Here is a 22,962-nt window from a genome sequence, read left to right on the forward strand (position 1 = left end):
ATTCTGTAAACACATCCACGTGTGTGACGATCAGTGCTCTCATTGGACAGCACTGACAAAGGGCGGCACACAGAATACAGACCTGGAAATGGAGGTAAACATGTGTTTGTGCTCTTATTAGAGCTGCTAAATCATTTTCAGTTTCAAGAGCAGCTCCTTCAAAGAAGGCTTAACAACACCGTTTACAATTTTGGAACAGCAAAGGTGAATGCACACAGCAAGGAGAGGCTATGCTCTGCGTGTCCTGACCCACAACATGCCAGCAACAGCGTGGCCAAACAGAAGACGGAGGATCAGGTATGAACCAAAGACGGTTAGGTTACGGTGGCTTTATAGGCCCAAAAGGCGCATGTATCCTGTAGTTAGTTTGGATGGACCTTGGTTTGTATTCAGACCTGCACCAGAGAACCATGAACTGCACCAGAGTTCGTTTGGAAGCGGACCGAGACCACCTCAAAAAGTGGGTCTCTGTCCGGTTGTTTGGTCCGCACCAGGGTTCGTTTGTGTCTATTCACACCTGCATGGAAAGTCCGCACCAGCGTGGGAAACAAACCCTGGTCCGTTTAAAGTGGACCAAACAGTCCAGGTCTGAATACGCCCTCAGTCTCATGGAATAATGGGTTCTTGTTGGCAGCCAAGTCGTGTAACGTCACCGTAGTTTAACTCTTACCTGAGCCAAACTGCTTCCTTGATAAAAGAAAGAGAACACATGTTAATCACAGAAAGAAATCTTTAATTAACCCCTCTCTTATCAAAATGAAAAAGGGCCATCCAACAGCTGAAAGCAGTGAAAAGTGCACACCTGATCAAAGATCTAACAGAAAACAATAAAAAGCATATTAAACATGAGATGCACTTGGAAAAAAAAAAGAAGATAATAATTATACTGTCACATCCATACATTACCCTTCTGGATACAGTCCTCTTCTCTGTGCTCCCTGGTTTTTGTCCTGTGAGCAGGTGTAGCTCAGGTCCTCACTCCAGCAGCAGCAGGTGATCAGGCTCACCTGTAGCTGATTGTCTGACAGAAGGAGGGGTACACATGCTGCAGGGGGGAGACAGCATGGGTTTCCAGCTGAGTGTGAGTTCTGTGGGATGAGTGGCCTGTGAAGGGAAGTTCATTTGGTAAAGTGATTCTATTTTGTTTGGCTTCTTTTATCATTTGTGTTTTTGAAAGGTGCTTTTTTTTTTGAAGCACTCATTGTTTCCATATTTTGTACACCAAGGGCGCTGTGAGGACTGCCTGGATTCACTTGTGATTTTCTAGACTCAAGAATAAAGACTCCATTTCCCATGAGCACCATGACTCACTGCCTTAAAAACATGACTTTTACCAAGGCGTGCATTTGTTTTTAGAGAAAAGATGGTTTTAACTCTACTTTTCTATGGGAGGGGAGAACGGGCTAGTAGTAACACTTTTTACTGTGGTTTGAATCGCTCACCATCAAAGCATTTTTCACTACGTCTATTATTCCAACTCATGCTCAGGCACTGTTATGCTGATACCTCCCATCCAACCACAGTCCAATTCACTCTATCTGAATGGCGCAATTTGTCTGGATAGGTTTTTATTTATTGTGTGTGCGTTTGTGTGTTTGTGTTGTTCTTCATTATTTTTTTTAACCAAGCTTAAACGTAACAGGAGTAACACGAATATATTTTTAAATGTAGGGAGTAAAAAGTACAGATATTTGTCAGAATATATATAGAGTTGGATAAAAAATAACTACTCCAGTAAAGTATAAATACCCCAAATCTCTATAATGTAATGAGGTATTTTTACTACGTTACCTGACACCTTTTGTACCTCTCACTTTTCAGCTCACTGTAATAAAGAGGTCATCAACAACAAAGACACTTCAACACACTGTGACAACAAACCCCATCACAGGGATGGTTGTCACTCACTGTGGGGTTGTTAGTGACAGTTTTGACCCCTTGATGCCTGTTGTCGCAAATTTGCAACATATTCTGTCAGGGATTGATGCAGCTGAAATGACCTTTGTACCTCATGACTACCTCCTCCAAGGACGTTATGTTTTTGGTAGTTTGTCTGTCTGTCTGTCCGTCTTTCTATCTGTCTGTCTTCCTGTCTGTTTGTCTGTGAACAACATAATTTCAAAAATGACAAACCGATCTTGATGAAATTTTAAGTAAATCTTCAAAATAAAATAAGGAAGAAGTGATTAAATTTTGGTGGTGCTAGGGATCACCGTCTGCATCCAGGATTATTTTGAAGGTTTCTTTATCATTGTGAGATAGGGCGGTTTTCCCCACATATGTATATAACTCCACGATAAATGGTCAGATTGCTTTGCAAAAAGATACAAGAAAAGAGCTCGATAATTTCTGACAGATGTTAAAGTATGATCCAGATCCTGGCAATATTCTGGATACCAAGATCTGGAATATGAAATATGTACTCGGTTATCATTATTTTCAACACTGTCAGGTAACAAATTAAAGTACAAACCTGCAACTAACACCAAATTGTAGCAGACAGTCTGCTGAAGGGGAGTATAACATTAAAGGTTCATATTCTGCTCCTTTTCTGCAGTTTAATATGGATCATTGATGTCTTCATGAAATGGTAGTAACATGGTTTGGTCCAAAAAGCCAATAAATCAAGCACAGCAGCATTGTTTCCAGGCTCTCATAGCCCCTCTGTTCAGAACGCTCTGATTTAGTGGGCGTGGTCTTCATATGTAAATGAGCCACAGCTGATACCGCCCCGCTCTTCGGCGTCACTGAGAGCAGCGCCAAGAGCTCCAAAAACAGCGAAGCTTGTTTACTGTAACATTACAGGCTAAAACAACAGGCTAACCGTAGTTAAAGTTAGCATCCTGAAGCTAACACAGAGACAGGGGGACACCAAGGAAAAGCTCTTACATCTGCTCCACAGCACACAGCATTTAAAATACTCACATTTCCAGGGTCTGAGGTTTGTTGGTGGATGGTTGGTAATGCGCCTGGATTCAGGACCAGTCTATTCACTAGCCCTCTGTCGTACTGTCCAAAGTTGGAAAAGCAGTCAGCCGTGAAGTGACTAGCACACACATGCACAGTTTTACTGAGTGAAGCTGGCACATTTCCCTCATGAATGAACTCTAGTCACTTAGTCTTGTCTTCTTCTGAGATGGGAAGCTTGTGCATGGAACTATGTGGCTGTTTACAGCCAAAAACAGCCACACTCCTCTCCCCGCTGCTGCAGAGGGGTATCTGCTCCGGTGGACCAATCAGGTCAGACTTGTTCGTGATTGGTCAAAAAAAGGGACTCGCTGACGTCGGCAAACCCCTGAAATTCCAAAAAGCAATTTTTAGGTCAGGATTTTACATTCACAAGCACCACTAAGTACAGGTTTTATCATTAAATATAACATTTTGTGGGCTGGGAGGAAAGCCAAAAACCCACAAATTTAACTAGGAGACTTAATGTAATTTTTGCACAATATGGGACCTTTAAAGTGAGACTAAAGTGTTGCATGAAAATCACAATATGCTTGGCGGAGGTCTGCACTGTCTGAGTGCTTTTCTAGTTACCAGTGATTCATATTCTACGACATTGTACCTGATCCACAATGTCACAATATGTAGGTCAGGGGATAAACTCCTCATGTCTCTATATATAATATAACAAAGTTTTAACTGTTGTGTGTACTATTCTCAAATTTACAATCTCCACTCAATGTAACATCTGTGAGTATGCAAAAACAAAACAAAACAAAAAAATCTATTTTTATAATGGTTAATTAATTCAGTCTGCAAGGGGTTAACAGTAAAAGTCTTAAAGGTGAGAAGGCGGAACTACATTTGAAACTTTACCTGTATTGAAAAGTTGACAAAAACATAACTTAACACCATCTAAACACAAAAGGAACGATGAACATGAACTCCTGCTTATAACACACACATACACACACACACACACACACACACGCATGCACGCACACACACACACGCACGCACACACACACACACGCACACACACACACGTATATATAGTGTAGCTAGCAACTAATCTAAGTCATAGCTGTCTCTCCTTTTAAAGGTAACAATTGTTTTGAAATCTTGAGGAGCTGAACATTTACAATTTGACGTGATAAAAAAAACTAAAGTCCTCTCACTTCAAGTTCAGCAGACTGTGTAGGTAGCTCTGATCCAAGTTGTTAAATTTCCATTCCACAATTCGTAAGACAGCACCCTCTGGTGGCAGATATAAAAAGTTCTCCCCTGTCGTATAACTGAGCTGAGGAGCACAAAGTCAGCACTTTTTTGAAGAGGTGCGTTGGTTTATTGTGAAGCCGTGCTGGCACTCAGAGATGTATCAGGCAGAATCCAAATAGTTGACAGAAAATAAAGTGACAATGAGCGGCATACCTTTCTCTCAAGGAAACAAGAGGAGAGCATATTGCTGTTCTGTTGCTTACACTCTTCCCAAGTGTTTGATCCACGTCTCCTGGTGCCTTTCTTCTGCACATTCCTTACATTGTTCCATGTCTTTGACTAAAGATCAAATATCCCACCATTTTTGTTTGGTTTTTGGACAACTTATCTTTAATATGGTTTATGTGAGTAAAACACTCATTTTAAAACTTCTGTTTCCCCAAACAGACGTTAAGGTTCAATTAAGTGTTCCTTTTTCCTGGTATAGTGAGGAATCTACAGGAATAATGCTTTTTGACCATCCTTCCTTAAAATGTGCTTAGTCATTTACCAGGCTGTTTGACATTAACATCAGGGATCTGGAATAGGGCGGATTCTCTCATCAGCCTGTGATTGGCTGCTCAGAAAGAGGCGGGTTTCTCCAGAGTTCAACATCTGGAAGCTCTTAGTGCCTCTGCTGCTGCTCAGTCACTCAGTAACTCAACAGAGAGAGGAGCAGCACTGCCAGAGGAGATGTCCTTCATAAAAGTAGATCCCGAGTCTGACTTTTCCTTTCACAACCTTCCTTATGGGGTATTCTCCACACCGGATAATGTAAGTTTACTTCACTCTGTGTTTGAAGCAGACAAATTGAAGTTTTGATGGGCAGGTGTTTTAAAGTCAGGTACATCTCATACGGACTTGGTCTGGTTGAATCATTTGATTCCTGTAGAGAGAGAGCTGAATGTTTGTAGTCATGCTGAGTGTAAAGAGCACAAACGCATTAGTGAGTGGAGGTGTATGAAAGGCAGCTGTATTTTCACTGTGTACTCAGTGTGCAGAAAGTCTAATGAGTGTGTTCATCAGAGAATCCTGACATGATCCAACTGAATATCTAACATCTAGGAACTTCTCAAACATCCATACACTTCTTTTACATCCAGAACTGTTGTTAGGATGTTCAAGAAGAAAGATGAAAAGCATAACAGCCGTTTATTTTACTTTGTTCTCCAGCCGAGACATCGCATTGGGGTTGCTATTGGAGACCAGATCCTGGACCTCAGTGTGATAAAGTCTTTGTTTCAGGGGCCTGTGATCTCCACACATCAGGATGTCTTTGAACAGGTATGTTTGCTCACTGATAAGAACTGCTCAGTGCTTCATTGGTTACTGACAGGAAGTGAGCCTTTAAAAGAGGAGGTCTCTTCTTAGCCTTGTGTGCATAATGTGCTCTGTTCATCACAAGAGGAGTACTGAAGTATGACACCACAGGCCTTCAACACATCCTTCCCCAAAGAATGAAAAAAAAAAGGTTGAAGGTTCAAAAGGAACCTGAATTTTCTTCATTCAGCATCTTGTTGGACCCAACAGAGAGGGTGTGAGGAGGGACAGCATCTAACTCTTTCTAAAGATAGATGAGGAGACTCACTAATCCACCCTGAGGGGGTGTGTACACCTATAAATGTGAATTTATGTACACAAAATTTTTACATGCAAAATCCTTCTCATGAGCTCTTTTTAAGCAAGTCCATGATTAATTTGGTCCTGGCCCATGGAGGCCACAGGAGGCGTGAGCTCTGCTGTTTATCCCTTTGTAGAGTAACTCACCTTTCTTGTATAAACTAGGCCCAAACAGTTTGTAGATGTGAGTTTATTATGTGAGATTACCTCTTTGCTCTAACAGTACTCCTGGCTGATAATCATCATCCCTGTAAAAGCCGTATGTTCCTCTGTTAAACAGAGAACATCTGTAAGAAACATGTGGGATGAGCAGCAGAGCTGTGTGTGTGGGTTTTTTTTCATGTACAGCTTTGACAGATCCCCTCTGCCAGGTCCAAGCAGCTTGTTTAGTGGATGGGCCTGTACCTGTCGCCTCCCCGTCTTCATGGAGCTTTACTCTGGAGATGATTCTGGAGCTCACTCCAAGTAATGGTGCAGCTTGGTTTTTGAGGAGCACCAGCTTGAAGTTGTTCTATCATACGGGCCCTGTCCATGGCAGACAGACCAGGCATGCTGATCCTTAGAGCCGACACCTACTGAGCTCCCCTGGGGGAGCCTAAAGCTTCAACAAGAGTCAACAGCAGAATAAGCTATTTGGGTGCAACCCTCATCATCAGTTCTGTAGCTCATCCCCAAAACACACGTTTCTGACTAATGTGGCTCCATTATAAGAGAATTAAACATGTTTAAATGCACAGGATTGATTAACCATGTTACAGGTTTAAATAAACATGTTAAAATAAACAGGTTTAGATAAACATGTTAAAATAAACAGGTTTAAATTAACAGGTTAAAATAGACAAAATTAGATACACAGGTTTAGAAAAATAGATTTAAATAAATAAGTTTAAATAAAAAGGTTTTGTTACAGAAAAATGTGTATTAACAAGAAACATTGTTACAAAAGTTTGATTTGGTCTCATATGATCTGAGGAACTCCAGCTTTTCTCCCACCAGAGGGTGCTGTCTTACGAATTGTGGAATGGAAATTTAACAACTTGGATCAGAGCTACCTACACAGTCTGCTGAACTTGAAGTGAGAGGACTTTAGTTCTTTTTATCACGTCAAATCGTAAATGTTCAGCTCCTCAAGATTTCAAAACAATTGTTACCTTTAAAAGGAAGGAGAGACAGCTATGATTTAGATTAGTTGCTAGCTACACTATATATACGTGTGTGTGTGTGTGTGTGTGTGTGTGTGTGTGTGTGTGTGTGTGTGTGTGTGTGTGTGTGTGTGTGAGAGAGAGAGAGAGTACCCTGACTCTCAACTGAAGACGGCTGGGATAGGCTTCTGATCCCTGAACAAGATAATCAGCAAAGATGAATAAATGACTGAATGAATGGATGGATGGATGGATGGATGGATGGATGGATGGATGGATGGATGGATGGATGGATGGATGGATGGATGGATGAATGGATGGATGGATGGATGGATGAAGATTGAATGACTGAATGAATGAAATGAGGTCTTCTTTTAACAAAAACGTAACCTTTTTTGTGTTCTAGAAATCTGTCAGTACGGGTGTGCTTGATTAATGAGCATATCTTTTATCCTCTGCCCCTCAAAGACCACACTCAATGCTTTCATGGCTCTTGGCCATGAGGCCTGGAGGGAAGTCAGGAGGACCCTGCAGGTGCTGCTGGCGGCCAATGAGAGCACACTGAGAGATGACTTCAGCCTTCGTAGCAGGTTAGTGTGAAATTGACTCTTTAACTTTCACTTTTTGAATGCAAAGGACATAAAGTCTCTTTATTTCTTAACCCTTTGAAGTTCCATCCAAGAAAAATCCAAAATTATTGTCATTTTCTTTTTAATGTTGTTGAGCACCATCAGAAAGAAAAGAAAAATTATTTCGTGCTGTATGGAGTTGACACAACAGTTTAGAAAGCAAAACAAAGATGAACCCAAAACGCAGCATTAAATGAGGCTTTAAAGCCAAAACAAAAACTTGCTCAAACAAAAATCCACTGGAGAAACAAAGAGAACAGGGACATCTTTTTTTTGTTTTGTTTTGTAGAAGTGAACAGGTATACTTTTTTTAGTAGAAGTGAACAGTTAAACCATTTTATGTTTAAGTGGAAATGTACGCCTTGTTTTTGGTAGAAGAGAACGATTACACCTTTTATAGTATAAGTGAAAAGTTACACCATTATAAGTAGAAGTGATCAGTTACAGCTTCTTTTGAAGAAGTTACAGTCACACCTTTTTGTGGGTTGGAGGGAACAGTACCACACCCTTTTCTATAGAAGTAAACAGTAACACCTTGTTTATTGTAATAGTGAACAGTAACATGTTCTCCATAGAAGTAAAAAGTTCCTTTAAATAAAAAAAAGTGTACTGTTACATGTTTTGTTAGAAGTAATACAGTGACACATTTTTTAAAGAAATGAACAGTGACACTTTTTATGGTTGGAGTGAACAGTTACACCATTTTCTGTTTAAGTGGACAGTTACACCCTGCGTTTTGTAGTAGTGCAAATTTACACATACATTTTTTTTTCCAAAATATTTTTTATTAAAAAGATAATACAATTCAACAGTCAATAATATGAATTACCTTTTCCTTTTCCTTTACATGAAGGCATATATATATATATATATATATATATATATATATATATATATATATATATATATATATATATATATATATATATATATATATATATATATATATATATATATATATATATATATATATATATATATATATATATATATATATATTTATATATATATAACACCACCCCTCCCCAGCTCATCATGACCAACACAAATACAACTGGTTATATTTAGAATGATTTAAAAAAAATGCATGAACAACAGGCACATATTTAATCAGGTAGAACATCTAAATCAGTGAAATAAGATAAAGGGTTGCCATTTTTGGAAAAATTTCATAGAGCATCTTCTTAATGTATATTTAATATTTTCAAGTTTTGAGAAAAACATGACGTCTTTGAGCCATCGGGAGATAGAAGGGTATTTAGCGGACTTCCGTTGCAACAATAAAGCACGTCTCGCTATTAAGGATGTGAAAGCTATAATGTCCTTTTGTGTAGAGTTAAGTATATGTGAAGTGTCAGGGACCCCAAATATGGCAATTTGAGGACAAAGTTGGAAATTTACTCCAAGAATAGTCGACATGATGGTAAAATAGCCCACCCAGAAACCTTTCAGATCAAGACAGAAAATAAGCATATGGCTAAGGTGACAGGGTGAGCCATGACATTTATCGCATTTGTCTTCCACTTCTGGGTATATTTACTCATATTTTTTAAAAGAAATGAAGAAATTAAACTTTTTGTAGAAGTGATCAATTAAACCCTCTTAGCAGAAGGTAACAGACCTTTTTTAATAGAAGTAAAAAGTTACACCTTTTTTGTAGAAGTGAACAAACACACCTTTTTAGTAAAAGTGACCAGTAACACTTTTTTTTTCGTAGAAGTAAACAATTACACCTCCTCTTCTGTAGAATTGAACAGTTACACCTTTTTAAGCAGAAGTAAACAGTCACACCTCATTTGAAGAAGTGAACAGTTAAACCTTTCAGTTACACTTTTTCTGTAGAAATGAACAGTTACACCTTATTTTACGTTGAAGTGAACAGTTGATGGGTATCACATCTGTAAGAACTAGAGTGGGTCAGATTTACAGCTGTTTCTTCCACATCACTGTTGTCCAGTGGACAGTCAAACATTTGTGTGGTAGTAGTAATGCTCACTCATTTTGAGCTCAGGTTGGATTGCTTTTAAAACACAGGGGCAACAGGCCCATAGTTAATGGCTGAGGTCTTGGATTAATGATCCAGTGCTTTTTGATTTCTTCAGCTTGACTGCTCTCAGTGTGTGAGGGGCACCTCCTGTCTGTGTCTTCAGATGACAGTTTTTCTTTAGCTTACAGTGCGTAGATCGCTCAGAGCTCATTACGGTAGGAAATTGCAGACTTTTTTTTCTATTTGACTCTTGCTAAAACAGTTTGGCTAGCAGTACATGTTTGCTGGTTGTTCCTTCCTGTTCAGCTTATTTCACCAGTTTGTCCTTTCCCTCTTATCGTCTCTGCAGAGCGTTTGTCCATCAGAGTGTTGCCACCATGCACCTCCCTGCAGAAATCGGTGAGCCTGTCCTGAGCTTGAAACTTCTCTCATCAGAACTTCTTAGGTCATGGGAGACTGTACTCTCAGCAGGGTTTCCAAACTGCATCAACCTGAATGCATCACACACCCCACACTCAGCAACGCTCTCACTGTAAGCTAGATCTGAGACACAGCAGCAGCAACAGCAGGGGGCGCTGTTTGATAGCATGAAACTGTTTTGGCGCTCTTCTGGTGCAGATTGCTTTGACAGATGGATCAAAGCTGTGTGTCTGTGATGAAATCATGAAAGTCTGCTTTCTGTTTGCACAGGTGACTACACTGACTTCTATTCTTCCAGAGATCACGCCACCAATGTTGGCATCATGTTCCGGGGGAAGGAGAATGCTCTGATGCCAAACTGGTGAATTCTAATAAATAACTTAAAAAAAAGAGCTGTTACCTTTGTAAAAAAAATTGTCTTCTAGAAACCGATCCGATGACACAAAGGATTATTCTGATGGGGACTTGGTGTCTGTTTCAATCAGTCACTGTGCCAGGTCAATGACCTTTAACCCTTCGATGCCTTTTGTCACAAATTTGCAACATACCCTGCCAGATCTTGATGCAGCTGAGATGACCCTTGTATCACACAAGTGCTTACTGATATATGTTGTAAACACACTGAGAATTGTTTATAAAATTAATTTAAATCTATCTACATAATATAACATATTTAAATTTACAAGTATTGTATGTGTCATATCTAAATTTACTATATCCACTTAATTTAGCATCTGTAAGAATGCAAAAACACAAACCAGCTTGTTTCTTAGAATGAAGTGATGGTGTTACTGAAATGAATCATTCTCTAAATGCTGAGTACATTTACATTTAAACCAAAGTCTGTCTTCTAACCTCTAGCTAAACTACATGTGGACTCTAGACTACCTGTATGAAGCTGCAGCTCAGTACATTCTTCAGAAACTCAACAACTCTTCAGCTGACGTCTTCAAATGAATTGATTCATCAGGATGAGTTCAAAAACACGTCAGAGGACACAAACCAGATTACTGTCAGGAAACAGAGCACAAAAAGAGTTCAGGGTGTAGGATATATCTGGGTCTAAAATGTTATTTGAGGTCAAAATAGTCCGAATCCAGAAACCAATCCTAATCAAATCTAGATCCTGATCCTGCCATAAAACCATCGCGACATAGTTGACCCATATCCCCCCCTAATGGAGTGAATAGAAACCACTAACCACTGATCATCTGGCATCAAGAGACACCTGAGGGACAGGTGAGCTTTGATTTTATCAGTCTGTGATGACGTACCAAGGAGGTCTGAGCTCACTGAGGGAATGGTTTTCAGAGAAAGAGTTCACACATGGAGCGTTCAGATGTTACTTTATCACTTAATGAATATGTCAGTTAGAGCAGCTGGTCTTTGGTCATTTTCACCAGAAGTTGGAAACCCCTGCTCAGGACTAACTTCATCTTTTTTTTATAGCTCCTCCAGCTGGGTGAAAGTTTAATGACCTACAGCTGTGTCCCCTCCAGACTCTAAAACAAAGAACCTACAGGATTTGTAGCTTTGAAACAGCTATCAGAGAAGTAGTCTTTGTAAAACTGTCTTCATTTCCTCACTCTGGTCTAGCTGTGCTAACTTAGATGTTGTTTCCTGCAGGTTGAGGCTTCCAGTGGGGTACCATGGTCGAGCATCATCCATTGTTGTTTCTGGGACCCCCATTCGTCGCCCCTCAGGCCAGATGAGACCAGACCAGAGTAAGATCCTCACTTCAAAGTGCAGAGTTCACATGTAGTCACAGCAGCAAAGTGAAACTAATTTGCCCCCTCCACTGACAAAACTGAAAGAGCCACAAGGACAGTGTTGCTGATAATCAAGAATTAAAGAAAAAAAAGGAGGCTTGCCCCCACAATAATACTAATAATAATAATAATAATAATAATAATAATAATAATAATAATAATAATAATAATAATAATAATAAATTATTATTATTATTATTATTATAATAACTGTAACAGTATTGCTCTTAAAGCTGATGACTAACACGCTTTCCTTTCTTCCCTCTCTTAGCAAAACCTCCAGTCTTTGGCGCCTCCAAGCAGCTGGACATCGAACTGGAGATGGTGATGACAGTGTTTACTTCATCCCCTCAGCTTTATATTTTTAACCTTCCCTCCAGATGACTGAGTGTTTTACACCTTTTTTTTTTTTTTTTCCAGGCCTTCTTTGTTGGAGGGGGGAATCAGCTCGGGGAGCCCATACCCATCCAGAAAGCCCATGAACACATCTTTGGCATGGTTCTGATGAATGATTGGAGCGGTAAGAGTCTCTGTGCCTCACAACACCTCGCTGTATGTGCTTGTAAACGGTTGTGTGCTTCACCCACCACTTAGTTTTCAGTCTCTGGATCACTTAAGATCATTTAAAGCATTTTGGTAAAAAACACTATTCACTGATTGAATTTTAAGAGTTCATCCTTATAACTTAATCAAACACTGTTTGTTCAGGTGCATCTATTCTTCCGCGGTAACAAACTAAAGCAGCTACTCCTCGTTTCAGCCAGAGACATTCAGGCGTGGGAGTACGTTCCTTTAGGTCCTTTTCTGGGAAAGAACTTTGGAACAACCATCTCACCATGGGTCGTCCCAATGGAGGCACTGTTACCATTTGCAGAGCCCAACTTCATTCAGGTTGGTACAGCAGGGCTTACAAGTTACACCAACACAGGTACTGTCTGATAACTAATCATAGAGCCATACCGGCTCAGACATTGGCAGGGTCACCAAGGAGGAGGTCAGGTGTTAAACACTGGGGCAAGTAAGTATTTAGGCAGCCACTGATTTTTCAAGTTCTCCTACTTAAAAAAATAAGAGAGGTCTGCAATTTTTATTGGAGGTACACTTCAACTATGAGAGACAAACTGAGGGAAAAAATCCAGGAAATCTCATTGTAGGGTTTAAAGCATTGATTTGTAAATTATGGTAGAAAATAAGTATTTTGACACCCATTAAACAAACACGATTTACGTCTCTCACACACCTGTAACTTCTTTAAGAAGCTCTTCTGTCCTCCACTTGTTACTTGTATTAGTGGCCCCTTTTTGAACTGGTTATCTGTATAAAAGACACCTGTCCACAGCCTCAAACAGTCAGACTCCAAACTTAACCATGGCCAAGACCAAAGAGCTGTCCAAGGAAACCAGGAAGAAAACTGTAGACCTGCATCTGGCTGGGAAGAGTATGATTCGGCAAGCAGGTTGGTGTGAGTCAATCAACTGTGGGAGCAATTGGAAGAAAATGGAAGGCATACAAGACCATTGATAATCTCCCTCCATCTGGGGCCCAACACAAGATTTCATCCTGTGGGGTCAAAATGATCATGAACAGTGAGCAAAAACTCCAGAACTACACAGAAGGACCTGATGAATGACCTGCAGAGAGCTGGGACCAAAGTAACAAAGGCTACCATCAGTAACACACTATGCCCAGAGGGACTCAACTCCTCCAGTGCCAGGCGTGTCCCCCTGCTTAAGCCAGTACATGTCCAGGCCCATCTGAAGTTTGCCAGAGAGCATATAGATGATCCAGAAGAGGATTGAGAGAACATCATGTGGTCAGATGAAACCAAAGTAAAACTTTTTGGTAAAAACCCAACTTGTGTTTGGAGGAAGAAGAATGTTGAGTTCAACCCAAGAACACCATACGTACTATGAAGCATGGGGGTGGAAACCTCATACTTTGGAGCTATTTTCTGCAAAGGGACAGGATGACTGATCCTTGTTAAGGGAAGAATGAACGGGGCCATGTATGGTGAGATTTTAAGCCCAAACCTCCTTCCATCAGTGGGAGCATTGAAGTTGGAACGTGGCTGGGTCTTCCAGCATGACAATAACCTCCTCAGGCAACAAAAGAGTGGCTCTGTAAAAAGCATTTCAAGATCCTGGAGTGGCCCAGCCAGTCTTCAGACCACTAACCCATAGAAAATTTGTGGAGGGAGTTTAAAGACTGTGTTGCCCAGTGACGGCCCCAACCATCAGTGTGTGCAAACCTGGGAAAAACTTAAAGAAAACCTTTGTCCTCTGTCATTGCCAACAAAGGTTATGATCCAAAGTGTTGAGCTGAACTTTTTGTTTTTGACCAAAGACTTATTTTCCACCATAATTTACAAATATATTCTTTAATAAATTCTGCAATGTGATTTCCTAGATTTTTTTTTCTCATTTTGTCTCTCATGGTTAAAGTATACCAAAATGAAAATTACAGACCTCTGTCATCTTTCTAAGTAGGAGAACTTGCAAAATCAGTGGCTGACATATATATATATATATATATATATATATATATATATATATATATATATATATATATATATATATATATATATATATATATATATATATATATATATATATATATATATATATATATATATATATATATATATATATATATATATATATACATATACACACACACACATATATATATATATATATATATATATATATATATATATATATATATATATATATATATATATATATATGTTGTAATTAAAGGTTGACCTTGCACGGAAAAGACAGGGAAGTCCGGGAAGTCCAAAGGGCCGAATGTGGCTGGTGGGCCGTAATTTGCCCAGGCCTGACCCAAAGCTCAGGTAGTTACCACAACTTACTGGAAAAAAAACAACATTTTTCCTTCTCTTGTAGGATCCGGAGCCTCTTCCCTATCTTCAGCACCAGGATCCATACACCTTCAACATTAATCTCTATGTGTCTCTGAAAGGTACTGTTCTGGAGATGTGTTGCATTTCTGAAGTTAAACTAATAAACAGTATGACACCTGTTTTTTCTCAGGAGGCAGCTGTTGCTCAGTGGTAGAGTTGTTGCCTCGCAATCGGGAGGTTGAGGGTTTGATCCCAGCTCCTGTAGTCACATGCTGAGGTGTCCTTGAGCACTGAACCCTAAATTGTTCCCACTGCTAGTCAATGGTGTGTGTGTGCTGTTTGACTGTGTTAGTTAAACTGTTGGTTTCTAACAAATCAGGTACTGCCATCAGTGTAGGAATGTGGTGTGGATGGGTGAATGAGACTGGCAGTGGAAAGTACTTTGAGTGGTCAGTAAGACTAGAAAAGTGCTACACAAGTTCTGGTCCATTTACCGTTTACCTGGCTCAGATTGTGTATAGCCTAAAGAAGTTTTCTATATTTTGCAGTTAGCATTAGCAAAAATGTTCATGTTGTTACAATTATCAGGCCTTATATCATGAAGTATGGTCAGTGCCACTGAAAATGTTGACATTTATCTTTGAAAGACATGCCAAAAATCTTTCTGTGCTTTAGCCTGATCTGACCTATCTTTGAATGTACAGTACAGACATGAAGCAGGATGACCTCAGAGGGAGCTTTGAACTGAATATCAGCTGTGCTGTGATTTGGTATTTGGTGTACAGCAGTGCTGATATTCAGAGCATCACAACCTGAGAGACATTTTGATCATTAATTATTCATAACTAAAAGAAAAGCATGGGCAGGAAAATAGTATCAAAAGTAAAAGTAAGAACTGTAATCGACAGTTGACTAAAGTGTTAGAGAGCAAACTAATGAGCAGACCAAATATTTTAAACTATGTATGTTTATTTGTGTGTCAAATAAGAGTTGGTTGGTCCTGTGAGTCTGAGCCAGTCAAAGCTCACCTGTCCCTCAGGTGTCTCTGATCTCAGATGGTCAGTGGTCAGTTTTTCTGCAGTGTTACCTGCTACGTGGACATCAGCAAACTCTGCTTCTGACTAAGTAACATGTTGTCCGTCAGGGGGAAATATGGTCAAACTATGTCAGGATGGTTGTATTCTAGGATCAGGATCTGGATTTGATCAGGAATGGTTTTCCAACAAAATTTTTAGACACAAATATTTTTGATCCTGCACCCTGAATTCTTTTTCTGCTGCATTTCCTGACTTTAATCTGGTCTGTGTCCTCTGATGTGTTTTTGAACTCATCCTGATGAATCCAATCATTATATAGACATCAGCTGAAGAGTTGTTGAGTTTCTGCAGGATGTAAAGAGCTGCAGCTTTGGACAGCAGACTATGGATCCAGATGGAATTCAGAGAGATGTTTCGTTGAACAGAATACATGTTTCAAGTTGAGAGCTTATGGCCATGGAATAATTGACCTCAGGCCACATCTAGCCCCAAGTCTGACTTTGGACACCCAGAGTATGCAGTAAAATGTCTCACTAAAGTTGTCCTCTACATCAGAACTCACAGAGTCCAGAATCAGCGGTGTGTACTCTTTCATGATGTTCATTACTGTTTGACATGAGTAACACTACTGTTTCCTGCATGTTCAGGTCAGAGCATGGAGGAGCCAACAACCATCTGCAGGTCAAATTTTAAGGTAGGACAAAAGATGCAGCTGCATGCACTCACTGGATTTCTGCCTTTTAGACCTGGACTCATGCATCTTCTACTACTTCTATGAACCCACTATGCTTTGAGAGTCAGTGTTTCTCCATTAGTTAAACCTTGACACAGCGATCTGATAAAAATACAGAGTTCCTGAGCATTCTGTGTGCATATCATATCCAAATCTTGAGCTGACCATCTGAATGTGGAACAGAAATCTTGACTCATCAGGCCAGTTTTTTATTCACCTATGGTTCAGTTCTGGTGAGCCTGTGTGGACTGTTGCCTCAGTTTCCTGTTCTTAGCTGTCAGGAGGGTCACCTGGTGTGGTTTCTGCTGCTGTAGCCTGTCTGCTTCAAGGCTGGGTGTACATACACTTGCTCTGTTTGGGTCCATTCCCTGTAAACCCTGGAGATGGTTGTGGGTGAAAGTCCCAGTAGATCAGTAGTTTAAACCACCCTTTTCTCCATTCTGATGCTCATTCTGAACTTCTGCAGATCATCTTCTCCAGGTCTACATGAATAAATGCTGCAGAGTTGCTGTGATGTGATTGAGTGATTAGATATTTAAGGTAAACGAGCAGCCGAACGTAATTAAATGGGTTGTGTGTGTATGTTCTGCATGTGTTTGGAAAGGTGGAAGGAGAAAGTGTCCCAGCTGGCTAAAGTCTGATAGATATTCATGGTATGGTCAGAGGAGACATGTTCAAGAAGTTTCTAAAACCTCCATCTCTGCGGGTCAGGTGTCTCCTGCTCTCTGCTGCCCCAAGATAGTGATGTACTACCACACCTGACCACTCTATGTGTCTCTCTATCTCTCTCTGTCTTCAGTACATGTACTGGACCATGAAGCAGCAGCTGACCCATCACACAGTGAATGGTTGTAATGTCAGACCTGGGGACCTGCTTGCTTCAGGGACCATCAGCGGACCTGTAAGTATCTGCTGATATGAAACTATTAGTGCAGACTACAGAGAGATTTACGCTGAAAGCTGGGCCTTGTGTCAATGCACAAAGTGATTCATTAGGTAGATTTGATGAATTTATATTAAGGGCTCTGATTTCTTAAGGTTTTGGCTTCTTAATTTTAAATTGGTATTTGTTTACGTGTTAAGAGTTGTATCCAATGCTGCTCTGTTTTTTTCTCACTCTGTCCTCTTCAAGACATGCTACACAACAGCAGCCCTTTGTTTCATGCTGCGCTGCCAGGAAAAAGTACCATCAATACAAGTGTTGTATGTACACTGAATCACTTCCTGCCAAACTGGGTCTAACATGTTGTTTTCAGTGGCGGGCCGTGACAATGATTACTGAGCCTGCCACACAGCAATTTAAAAAAAGGCTCCAGATATAAAAACATTTTATCCATCGCTTTCTCTCACATTCACACAGGCTTAGCTCTCAGCTCTTCCCTGGGTTAAACTGAGCTTTGGAGTTGGCTGACCGTCCTGTTTGACTGATCCTCAAAAGGAAGTTTATTAAAGTCATGTTTATCACACACTGAAGCTCCTTGCCTGTTCATTCTCGACTTGCTAGCTAGGGGTGGCGAGGTGAAGCTGGCCTCTGAACTGACAGACGGGGCAGAAGGCCTGAGACGCATACAGCGTAACACAATGATCCTGACAGATGGGGTGTTGTTTCGCTCCTCACGCTCCACTAAAGCAGAAGTACACTGATATGGAGCTTTAACAACAAGGATATGACAAAAAAAGAGAGAGATTTTTCTTTTTCTTCTTTGTGATGTTTTATTGGGGACGCCGGGCTTCCCTTGGCATCTGTGAAAACGCGCCACTGGTTGTTTTAATGACACTTCACTTCTTTAATGAACTACCTGACAAACCATGTGCTCTGTGTCCTAAAAGGATCCTGAATCTTTCGGCTCCATGCTGGAGCTGTCATGGAGGGGATCTAAGGACATAGATCTTGGAGGAGGAGAAAGCAGAACCTTTCTGAGAGACGGAGATGAAGTCACGATCACAGGTTGGGATTTTAGATCTGCAAATGTTGCAGCTGAATCACAGTGGATTTGATCAAGAAAAATAGAACAACTCATGAAAATGATTTTTTTACATGACTGCTTCAGTTTTTTCCGTTATTTCTCAAATGCTGTGACTTATGTGGTATAAGAGTAATTGATGTGATACGATCCTACCAGTGATCATACAGACAGCTGTGTTTATGACTCTGCTGATGTCAAACCTCTGTCTCTGCTCAGGTTTCTGTCAAGGGGACGGATACAGAGTGGGCTTTGGACCCTGCACTGGAACCATTCTTCCTGTGCTGCAGCACTGAAACACACTTTAATCTGTTTCCACCCTCTTATGCAGCAGTAATTGTGAAACACACACCTGCAGCAGCTCTGTGTGCAGCTTTATCATAAATGGAATTTACCCTTCCAAGTCATCATCCTATTAAAATAATTGTTTAAGTCATTTTTCAAGTTATTGGAAAAACACACAAAAAACTTTACCAAATACAGAGCATATGATATTTATGAATAATTTCAATCAAAAAGGTGTTCACAGTGGATGACTGTTAACATGCATAGAACATAGAGTGTCAATCATGTAACATTAAAGAATAAAGTGACTTAGGGCAATTTCACTAACATTCTAGTGTGACTTAAGCTGCGTTTCCACCAAGCAATCCGGGTCGGTTCAGTACGGTTTGGGACGGTTTGGGACAGTTAAGTCTGATCCCGTATGCGTTTCCACAGCAAACTGTGCTCTCTTGTGGTAGGCAGCGTGTAAGCCGGATGCCGGATGCCGGAAGCCGCAGCTGGTAAACAATAGCGCGACGCCGTAGCAGCTTACCCCACTATTAAATCCAACAAAGAAGAAAAACGCGACACAGTAAACAAAGAGCACGGATGGAAGACATGCAGCATTTCGTCCTCTCTGTGATTTTCATGTAACTCTCTGTTACAAAGTGCAATCAAGCTTTGTTTCAGAGAAGTCTGTGAGCCGCCAGGAGAAATGCAGCCGCTGTCGGGGTAAGTGACGATTCTTTTGACCAATCAATCGTCTGCAGTGTGTTGCTCCACCTTCCAAGAGTGGATCGGTTCAGTCTGGCACCCATATGAAAGGGTCCCAAGAAAGTGGGACGGCTCATCTCGGTTTTTAGGGATCCGTCCCGGGATGAGTCAGTGGAAACGCCGCTAAAAGCGCACCGTACCGGGACGAACCGACCCGGACTGCTTGGTGGAAACGCGGCTTTAGGCAACTTTAAACCTGGCTTAAACTGCCTTTTCATTCCATAGTGAAAACACAAAACTGAAATTACCCTGAGTTAAATAGTAATTTAAAACAAATGCCAGGTAAATCAAATTGGTTTGGAGACAGTCCCTTTCCTCTTTTCTCCAGGTCTTCTTTGCTTGTTTTTTTATTTTTTATTTTTTTTATTGAACTTAACCCATTTCTAACATCCAGTTTTTACAACTTTTTGAAACCTGACCATTAACTGTCCTTTAATTCCATAAAGCAAACTCAAAACGTAAATAACTCCAGCCTAAATTGAACACATTTCAGGTCAATCATACAATGAGTAGGCATACTCATACATTTCCTCCCAAAAAGCAAAAACATTTATTTAATTTTAAAACTTTGAAAGGTTTTATTGCCTCATGCTCATTTATGTTTGGTTACAGAAATAAGTGGGCTAGCCAGGAATAGGTAGCCAGCTAGAAGTAGCTAAATTTGTAGTTAAACTATAACTTGTGAAATTTAGGCTAAATTACTACACAACACGATACTCAAGGGATTTTACCAGAGATGGCCAGCATTATCGAGAGATGATTCAAGCCAAAAACATTTTCCTAAAAAAATGACTTAGGCCATTATTTTTCAGTTTTTCTCCATTGGTTTGGCTCATTTCTTGAAACAGAAATTACATTCTCAACATAACACGGACAAACCTCTGAACTACTTGGCAATTGTTCACAACATAATTTGATTTAATCAAATTGCAAATGCGTTTGTTTAGTTTTGCAAAACACAAAGTACAGGTAGCCTACAGTTAGCACAGTTAGCTGAGATTTAGCACAATTTACAATTGACAACATCTAGTTGCTCTAAACTGATAGTTGATTCTCAGTCTGATGGTCAGTCTCTCCACAAAATATCAGCATCATTTCATTGTATGAGTCATCGCATGTATAATAGTCTGACAAAATTAATCAGCAACATAATCACATGAATACCAGATTAAATCTCCTGGAACATTTGATAAATTGATCAATCATCATTAGGTGAAACCAGAACTCGAAGGATGAGTTTTACACATCTCAGAAGTCCAGATGACAGGTTCTGTCTATGATTGTGAAAATACATCAGACAGACAGCAGTGTGTGACTGGTCAGGAGAGCAAGGACGGTGGGCAGGAGAGGACAGCGACCAGTGAAGAAGTGTTAGTTGTGAAACTCCAGCTTTATTTACAACACTGTAGGCTACATATGATTTTCCCTTTTTTTATGTTTCTATTGCAGTATTTTGGGCTTTATACATTTACTCCTTTTACCCTGATGCATAGAAGTTACTTTTTGTGTGTGAATAATAAAGGTTACAATTTCCTTAGCAGTATGAGTGCAAAGTGTAATGTCACTCCTTAGAGGCTGCTCTTACCATAAAATCTTTTGTTTTTTTACTTTTTTATCCAGTTTTATATATAATTGTATTCTGTTAGCTCGACAAAAAATGAGTACAGTAACCTTTGCCAATGAAGGACTGGGCTCAGACTGGGAGGTGGACATGAGGGATATTTGAATGGTCCTCTGTCACAGTGACAAAACATCTGAACATTTGGACTTGCAGTGCTCACACAATGCCATAGGGACGATGCGTTTTGGAAGCACTGGCTATTTGTATGAGACAGAAATTTGTTTTTGACACTTAACTGAACTGTTTTGGGTGAAGTATGAGCTTTTTCACAGGTGATCCATGGTGTTACGCTGATCAATCCAGGTTATTTTGAAAAAGCACCAAGAGTGTTGAAAATGTTCAGTCTGTTTTAAGAAGCAACTTAGAAGAATCTGTGCATTTTTGTTGGCACTGACTTTTTGTATGGGAAGAGGATTAAGCTTTGAAGAGTGAGTGAACAGTTTTGACGGAGATTTGCGCTTTTGCATTTGAGCTATGGTGTTGTGCTGAACTGTAAGACTGTTTGGCCAAATGATCTTAGAGTTTTTAGAATGTAAGTTCTGTTTCAAGAAATGAGCCAAACCAATGACGAAAAACTGTAATAGGGTAACGAAGAGGTTTTTGGACTTGTTCAGGATATTTCTGTGATTTACATTCAGCATGGCTATTATCACAGCTCAGTTGGAGCTGTAAGAGGATTGGTGTTTTGATCTGTGTCCTGGCTGCTGATTGTTCATTAAATCATCAAATCTCAGTCCCACTGAATCTGTCTTTTCTCCTTCCACTCACTGCACCCCTCATTTCTCTGTGGCCTTTAAGAAAACAGCATGCAGATTTGTTTTTTTCTTCAATTGTTATTATTATTATCATTTTTATCCATACATTTTCTATCCTGTTCAGGGTCACGGGTGGCTGGAGCCTATCCCAGCTGTCATTGGGCGAGAGGCGGGGTACACCCTGGACTGGTTGCCAGTCAATCGCAGGGCTGACACATAGGGCTCTAATTTCGCAGACCAGGCGCAAGCGCAGGCGCACCTGCCCTGCGCCGGCCTTCGCTGCGCGAACAGGGTGTGACTGGCGCACTTTGCAAGTTTCCTGCAGAACCAAGAGAGGGGCACACAAGGGGCAGAGGAGCGCATCCACGCCTCCCTCTGTGCAAATAGCAGAGAGGGTGGAGAAAAGCCGTGCGTGGGTTTAACACAGCCGAGCGCTGTTTTCACCACTCAAATGGCACCATATAACACTTTTTCCCTGGTCGCCGTTCTCACCTCAAGTTGATGTGTTCAATACTTATTTCCCCACTGTACCAGTGCAAGTTTGGTGTCTTTGCAAACACAGCAGTCTACAATTTTCATTTTCTGAAATATTTTGTAAAATATATCTAAATGCAGCATTTGTTTATAATATGGATTTTTGGAAGCAAATTGTCATAAGGAACCATTTTTGAAATGCTGGACTTGTGGTCTGAGATTCTTTTAAATTGATGAGTTATATTTGAAAAAAAAATAAAAAAATCATTGTATAGTGTGTCCTGTTAGAGAAAAAAAACTCAGGCTGAGGTATTTTTTGAACTAAGATGTACAGTGACAGGTGGATGTCAGATGATTCGCAAAAGCTACATACAAATACAACAACAGGAATGCAAAAGCTATAGCACAACACAAGTACAGCTACAATGGAAGTTAAAAGAGGTTAGTCATCCCAACGGGCAAAGAATAGTTGTGAAAGTGAGTAAATGATTTTCTTTTTTAACTTTAGCAATGAAAGAAAAGGCTTTCTATGGGTGTTGTGATATCATTTATAGTACTTTTATTTCTTTATTTACTGGAAAAAAAAGTAATTTTTTCATTAAGCCTCATGAATCAGTCATAATGTTAGCATTAGAGCTATAATTATTACAGCTAAAGGTAAATAAAAAAAACAATAATTTACGTACTCTTATTACTTTTCCGTG

The 22,962-nt window shown here is 40.1% G+C and overlaps 1 protein-coding gene across 1 annotated transcript; it reads left to right on the forward strand.

Annotated features, from left to right (window-relative positions):
* The first annotated feature begins 4,860 nt into the window (after positions 1 to 4,860).
* fah (fumarylacetoacetate hydrolase (fumarylacetoacetase)) lies at positions 4,861 to 18,990 on the forward strand. Its single transcript, XM_074666987.1, has 14 exons — positions 4,861 to 4,977; positions 5,377 to 5,487; positions 7,434 to 7,555; positions 9,931 to 9,980; positions 10,272 to 10,362; positions 11,628 to 11,725; positions 12,042 to 12,094; positions 12,191 to 12,290; positions 12,531 to 12,661; positions 14,680 to 14,755; positions 16,321 to 16,367; positions 17,206 to 17,307; positions 18,237 to 18,354; positions 18,590 to 18,990. Exons 1-14 carry the CDS (start codon positions 4,897 to 4,899, stop codon positions 18,664 to 18,666), a joined length of 1,257 nt encoding a protein of 418 aa, XP_074523088.1. The 5' UTR covers positions 4,861 to 4,896; the 3' UTR covers positions 18,667 to 18,990.
* The last annotated feature ends 3,972 nt before the right edge of the window (positions 18,991 to 22,962 follow it).

This window comes from Halichoeres trimaculatus, unplaced genomic scaffold (genome assembly GCF_033239565.1).
Source record: "Halichoeres trimaculatus isolate MK-OKI-2021-1 unplaced genomic scaffold, fHalTri1.1 fHalTri1_scaffold_3, whole genome shotgun sequence".
In the NCBI taxonomy this organism is placed as follows: Eukaryota; Metazoa; Chordata; class Actinopteri; order Labriformes; family Labridae; genus Halichoeres; species Halichoeres trimaculatus.